Below are 7,224 nucleotides of genomic sequence, written 5' to 3' on the forward strand. Positions count from 1 at the left end.
GATAATATCCAGAATTGAGTATTTTGAAAGTACTGTTTAAATCATTTAGTGCGATGCATTATCTCCTCAGAAATAGCTTTTGGGGGCCGGGAAGGTGGCGCTAGAGGTAAGGTGTCTGCCTTGCAAGCGGTAGTGTAGGACGGACCGCGGTTCGATCCCCCGGCGTCCCATATGGTCCCCCCAAGCCAGGAGTGACTTCTGAGCGTATAGCCAGGAGTAACCCCTGAGCATCAAACAGGTGTGGCCCAAAAACCAAAAAAAAAAAAAAAAAAAAAAAAAAAAGAAATAGCTTTTGACTTTATTCAAGAAAAATCATAATTTCTTAGATGGGAGAAAAGTGCTGTTTTTTCAGAAAGATTAGATTCTTAGGCATGACCTTTCATTTCAAATTCACTCTCCTTACTAAAAAAAGATAGTTTTTTTTTTTTTTTTTTTGGTTTTTGGGACACATCCGGCAGCCCTCAGGGGTTACTCCAGGCTATGAGCTCAGAAATTGCTCCTGGCAGGCTCGGGGGACCATATGGGATGTCAGAATTCGAACCACCTACCTTCTGCAAGCAAGGCAAATGCCCTACCTCCATTCTATCCCTCTGGTGCCTAAAAAGCTAGTTTTTTTTTTGTTACGAAACGCATTGAAAACTTGGATCTAAATTTGCAAATATGGGGCTGGAAAGATAGCATGGAGGTAAGGCGTTTGCCTTTCATGCAGGAGGTCATTGGTTCAAATCCCGGTGCCCCATATGGTCCCCCCGTGCCTGACAGGAGCAATTTCTGAGCCTGGAGCCAGGAATAATCCCTGAGCACTGCTGGGTGTGACCCAAAAACCAAAAAAAATAATAAATTTGCAAATATATAGGTGCTTGATAAGCAATTCAATTGCACTTTAATAAACAGCACATCACAGTAGAAATAAATCTTGCCGTATTTCTAGAAAATGTTTCACGACTGTGAAGTATTAGACTGCCACCCTTTTTCTTACCCTAAGATTGCAAATCAAACTCTTGAATTTGAGTCTGAGAGATAGCATGGAGGTAGGGCATTTGCCTTACCTGCAGAAGAACCGTGGTTCGAATCCTGGCATCCCTTATGGTCCCCCGAGCCTGCCAGGAGCAATTTCTGAGCTTAGAGCTAGGAGTCACCCCTGAGCACAGCCAGGTGTGACACACCCCCCAAAAGACTCTAGAACTAAAAAGAAACCCAAAGCACCACCTCGCGGCAATTTGGGCTCATTACTCGGTCTAACTCCAGTATAGTTAGCAACGTAAGAGTTTAGCTGAGGAGGAAATAAACTCTTGTCAAGGGTTGCTCCGAGGCTGATGCTCCACTGCCTGTCAAATTACGCTGCAAATTTCTCATTTCCCCCCCTTTTAAAGAGCTTTTCTAGGTAAAACTCAGCGCGAAGTTGGACGGGATGGGGACATGTTTAAACGAGTGCCTAAATCAGGGGTCCTCAAACTTTTTAAACAGGGGGCCAGTTCACTGTCCCTCAGACCATTGGAGGGTCTGACTATAGTAAAAACAAAACTTATGAACGAATTCTTATGCACACTGCATATATCTTATTTTGCCATGAAGAAACAAAACAGATACAAATACAATATGTGGCCCGTGGGCCATAAGTTTGAGGACCAGTGGCCTAAATAGTGCTACTCGGGTTAAAGCAAATGCATGATGCCTTAACCCTAATTTTTTTTCTAGAAATCCTTTTCCGGGGGCCAGAGAGATAGCATGGAGGTAGGGCGTCAGCCTTGCATGCAGAAGGTCGGTGGTTCGAATCCCGGCATCCCATGTGGTCTCGAGCCTGCCAGGGGTGATTTCTGAGCATAGAGAGCCAGGAGAAACCCCTTGAAACTTCATACTGAACACATAAATATCTGTGGAAGCCCAAAACCCTAGGGTCCTCCTCACTATCTCGTGGGACTGTATCACTCACCAAGAGGTTTTTATTGGAGTCAATTATAAAATTCAGACCAGTGCACAGCAGGCTCCATGGCAGAAGCTGTGTATAAAACCTACCAAGCCCAAGGAGTGAAGATGCTGGCTCCAAAGGCTGTAATCAAAGTTGATGTGCATGCATGTATTTTCTTTTTTCTTTTCTTTTTTTGGTTTTTGGGTTACCCCGGCAGCGCTCAAGGGTTACTCCTGGCTCTATGCTCAGAAATCACTCCTGGCAGGCTCAGGGGTCCATATGGGATGCTGGGATTCGAACCACCGACCATCTGCAAGTAAGGCAAATGCCCTACCTCCATGCTATCTCTCCGGCCCCACATGCATGTATTTTCTTTTTTTTTTTGAAGGCATAGTATTTTTATATATTCATGCACATACATATTAGTTTAAGTTAACATCAAAAGTTTAAGAGGTTTTTTTAAGGGTTAGTCAAAAGGGTACAGTAAAAACGGTGTTAGAGTAGCAAATATTGTTTGCATAGGCCCACCAAAATATGGGGGTCATAGAAGGAATAGCCTTGGTCTAAATACAAGGAGACCCTATCCCTGAAGTTTCCTGGCATAAGACCAACTCTAGGTTCCAGGCAAACTAGTTTATTCAATCCAAGTCATTGTCTGTAGTCCCCTTAATTGTGAGGTGAAACTAGAGGATACTCCACACCAGTCTGACTTCAATGTAGGATGTGCAGATTCCAGGATCTTTAATACAGAAACCTGATGCCAACAATAGGACTGCGTGAAAAATAAAACTGTATTGGCACTACATGCATGTATTTTTGATGCAGGAAATTAACCATCACCAATGGGGATTTAAGAAGCCACTGAGAAGGCTTCCTATGTCACCCCTAAATATTTTTTTTTTTTTTTTTGGTTTTTGGGCCACACCCCGCGGTGCTCAGGGGCTACTCCTGGCTGTCTGCTCAGAAACAGCTCCTGGCAGGCACAGGGGACCATATGGGACACCGGGATTCGAACCAACCACCTTTGGTCCTGGATCGGCTGCTTGCAAGGCAAATGCCGCTGTGCTATCTCTCCGGGCCACCCCTAAATATTTGATGCAAACCCAGTAGAATATCTGTCATAGGGTGAAAGAAAATGGTGAAGGGTAAATAATTAAAAAAGAGTAACCCCTGAGCGCTGCCGAGTGTGATCCCAAAACAACAAAGAAAAACCAAAAAACAAAACCATCTTTCCCAGTTGACCCAAACTATACACAAAACCTGAACTAGCCCCAGCAATGCCGGAAGTCACAGCGCTGGGTACCAGCTGCGCACGCGCAGGTCCCTCCACTTCCGGGGCGGGCCTTTCCCGAATGCCCCGCCTCTTCCGCCAGACGCGGGCTCCGATTGGCTGACTCGGGGGCGATATAAGACCCCGTGCGCAAGCGCGCGGCCCCTTTTCCGCAGCTGCCGCCAAGGTGCTCGGTCCTTCCGAGGGAGCTAAGGCCGCGTTGGGGTGAGGCCCTCACTTCATCCGGCGACTAGCACCGCGCCCGGCAGCGTCCTTTTCTTTTCATCCAGTCCTCTCACTCCCGCGCCATGGCCTCCGTCTCGGAACTCGCCTGTATCTACTCGGCGCTCATCCTGCACGACGATGAAGTCACCGTCACGGTGAGTGCGGGCGGGCGGGCGGGCGGACGGGGCTGGTCGGCGTCCGCATTCCAGTCAGGCCGCGCATGCGCTCTCATGTTGGGTGGGGGGTGCGGAGCCTCCACGTGTCAGGCCATGTGCTTTGGGGGCGTGGCTAGATGGCGGCTTCCGGGCCGGCCAGCCGCCCGCCCTCCCTGGTAACTTACATGCCTTGTCGGTTTCAGGAGGACAAAATCAACGCCCTGATCAAAGCGGCCGGCGTCAACGTGGAGCCATTCTGGCCCGGCCTGTTTGCCAAGGTAAGAGATAGCACGGAGGTAGGGCGTTGGCCTTGCATCATGCACAAGGACGGTGGTTCGAATCCCGCCGTCCCTTAGGGTCCCCCGAATCTGCCAGGAGCCATTTCTGAGCGTTGAGCCAGGAGGAATACCCGAGTGTTGCTGAGTGTGACCCAAAACCCCCCCCCCAAATAAACGCGGGGTCTCGGTCTCTTCGAGTCTTGTTCCTCCAGGTGCTGTGAAGGACCTTAAGACAGGTTGGATCAGCTTCTTTAAGGGCACCCCCTTGACTTGAATTGAGCAGACCCCGTTTCTGTTCACGGAATTGGGCCCCACCGCGGTTCCTCTAGCTGCAGCGTGGTCAGAGGATCATTCTCCAAGAGCTTTGTGGTGGGACGGGAGACGAAAGGTTGAGAGCCCACACCTGTGTCCCTGAAATGCTCGTGCAGAAAGAATTCTGTATTTGTGCTCGATGAAAGCGTGGGTGGTTTTGGGTTTGTTTTTTTTTTAAAAGCTGTTCTTCATACTTAAGAAATTTATTTTTCGGGCCACACCCATTTGATGCTCAGGGGTTACACCTGGCTAAGCTCTCAGAAATTCCCCCTGTCTTGGGGGGACCATACGGGACGCCGGGGGATCGAACTGCGGTCCTTGGCTAGCGCTTGCAAGGCAGACAGACACCTTACCTCTAGCGCCACCTCACCAGCCCCCATACTTAAGAAATTTAAAGTTTCTGGGGTTTTGTGTGTGTGTGTGTGTGTGTGTATCTCCTCATCTCGTGTTAGTAACCTGGTTTTCTTGATGAGCAGATAAGTTTGACGCTTCACGGTGCCATGTGTAAAGCCCAATGCTTTGTATTTCTGACTTGTGTCACTTGCATACTTTTTTCCATTTTCTTCTACTTCACTAGGAATAGTATGTCATACATTGTAGGACAACAGTTCATTGTGTAAATGTTTCTACAAGACTCCTCTGATGCTTGGGTTTTAGGTCTAGTAAATCATAGCGAAAAGCATGGTGGATAGAACTCCGTAGTCTTGTTAAGACACTGAAAATGGAGTTGCTGGATCAAACTTTCAAGTTGACTGTAAACTCCACATTTTTCCTAATAGTTGCTCCAATACTCCCAACAGTTCAAGAGCTCTTTCTAGGCGCTCTCAGCCCTTCTAAATTAGTAAAGTAGTGTAAAATTGTTTCCAATCCTATGAAACATTTCCCAAACACCATAGTCGGTGGTAGAACATTTATCAGTAAATGTTTTATGTGTGCAGGGTCACAAATTTTTTCTAGGGAGATAGGGGTTGGGAAGCCCTGTTCGATATATGACCCCATGTGCTCAAAGTCTTGTAATACAACTCCCAGGCAGTTATCTTTTTGGAAGGGGTGTTGGGTCATACCTGACAGCACTCAGTTACTCCCGGTTCTGCACTCAAATCACTCCTGGCAGGCTCGGTGCCAGGAATCGAACCCAGGTCTGTCCTGTATTGGCTGCTGTGCTCCGACCCCACCAGATAGCTTTTTTTTTGGCAACACCTACAGCATTTGGGTATATAGATGGAGTGGAAGATTGGAGCAGTGTCCTGAACAGTGTTGGCATCCCCATCTATGTTCAAAAATAGTCGAATTTACACGTGGATTTACCTTATGTGCTGAGATCTTTTGGATTTTGCCTCATGAGTTCATTCTAATTCCTCTTACTGTACAGTTCCTCTGTTGTAATTAACATCTTTAATATGCTGATTTTCTAAACTTAGGCATAAATATTTTAAAGTTAGAGGCAGCAGACATTTCAAATAGTGAACATGTTTATGTTTTGGGGGACAAGATATGTAATTAGAAATATTTTATTATAACTTGTGATTTACAAAGATTTACATAGTAGAGCCCTTTTTTTTTAAACCCACCAGTTAGGGTTGCTGATTAGTTACAGTTACAGTCAAGGGAGAAACTTTGTGCTGAGGGTATAATAGAATGCCTTTCACTGTGTGCCTATGTTGTAGGCCCTGGCCAATGTCAACATTGGGAGTCTGATCTGCAACGTGGGGGCTGGTGGACCTGCCCCAGCAGCAGGTGCTGCCTCTGCCGGTGGCCCCGCACCCTCTGCTGCTGCTGCACCAGGTAGGAAACTTGTATGGTGGGCAGGTATGGGAATTGAGCATCAAAGCAATAGAGAAACCCTGGTGCTAGAGCTTTAGTTGGGTTAGGGAAATGGGAAGAAGAGGTGAAAGATTTTAAAATTGGGGCCACAGCAGAAGACTAGATGGGACTGCATAGGAACAGACAAGGTCAGAGGGCCTATCTTTCTAAGGGTTTGGCAACAGTACAGTACAAGGCTGGGAGGTTTTGAAGTTAGGTATATTTATTAAACTTGTCTTTTTTTTCTTTTTTAAAGCTGAGGAGAAGAAAGTGGAAGCAAAGAAAGAAGAATCTGAGGAGTCTGATGATGATATGGGTTTTGGTCTTTTTGACTAAGCCTTTTTGTAACAAGTTCAATAAAATGCTGAACTCTTGGCTGTTGGTGTTGCCCATAAGATGGGGTGGAGTGTGTGTTGTGTGAAGATGGTGGCAGTTTGCACAGCTGCCTTCTAAAGGGTGGGAATGGTCAGTTCTATGAGGCTGAAAGCCTTCTGGATTTCAAGTCTTATTCTGGACAGCAATCATACGATTTGAGATTCCCAAGTCAGAACGGAGACTTGGAACCCTGATTTACATGCCATAGGTAACAAACTGGTTAGAAGTGGCAAGATTGGACAGTTGCATTTTTCTAATTTTTTGTGGCCTGTGAGCTAGCTTTAAGCTGATTTATATCTCAAGTATAACCAGATGGGGCCTAACCTCACTTCCCCCAATAACAAGCAGGTATTATGTTCAACTTCCATTATTTGGAGAATTTAGGGCTAGATATAATGATGGACAACTTAATTTGCATTGTGGGTTGTCATAGGACATGCATTGCATAGATCCTAATGTCATAGCTCCCTTAACACTGTTGGGTGCAGCACTGTCCATATTTACCAGATGTTTTACATGCAAGGAACCCTGGATTCTATCCCGGGAGAACTAGCTGGGGAAAAATGGGTGTCTTGCGTCTTCAAACCCACATGGGTTTGAATCCTTCACTACATATCACCCCCAGAGCATCCCTGGTGTCAACCCCAATGCACTGGCCAGGCAAATTTTTAGAGGTTATGAAAGCACTTGTGTAGTGCTGGGAGGGTGGGGGTCTTCAGGTTGAGGTGGGAACTATACTTAGTTGTGAATGAGGCCTAGATGCCAGTTGTAGAGGTAGCCTCAATCCTACCATCCTGTGTTGTGGGTTTAATTCGGGAGTCTCCTGTCTTCAGCCACAGTGCCCTGCCACCCTTGGTTTTAAGTGCAATCCTAGGAATGGTAGAATTCTCAGCAGCT

The 7,224-nt window shown here is 46.6% G+C and overlaps 1 protein-coding gene across 1 annotated transcript; it reads left to right on the plus strand.

The window, feature by feature from the left end:
• The first annotated feature begins 3,346 nt into the window (after nucleotides 1-3,346).
• On the plus strand, nucleotides 3,347-6,326 carry RPLP1 (ribosomal protein lateral stalk subunit P1). The gene is made up of 4 exons (XM_049778530.1): nucleotides 3,347-3,559; nucleotides 3,763-3,837; nucleotides 5,817-5,934; nucleotides 6,209-6,326. Exons 1-4 carry the CDS (start codon nucleotides 3,488-3,490, stop codon nucleotides 6,286-6,288), a joined length of 345 nt encoding a protein of 114 aa, XP_049634487.1. The 5' UTR covers nucleotides 3,347-3,487; the 3' UTR covers nucleotides 6,289-6,326.
• Nucleotides 6,327-7,224: the final 898 nt, after the last annotated feature.

The sequence above is a fragment of the Suncus etruscus genome, chromosome 1, assembly GCF_024139225.1.
Source record: "Suncus etruscus isolate mSunEtr1 chromosome 1, mSunEtr1.pri.cur, whole genome shotgun sequence".
In the NCBI taxonomy this organism is placed as follows: domain Eukaryota; kingdom Metazoa; phylum Chordata; class Mammalia; order Eulipotyphla; family Soricidae; genus Suncus; species Suncus etruscus.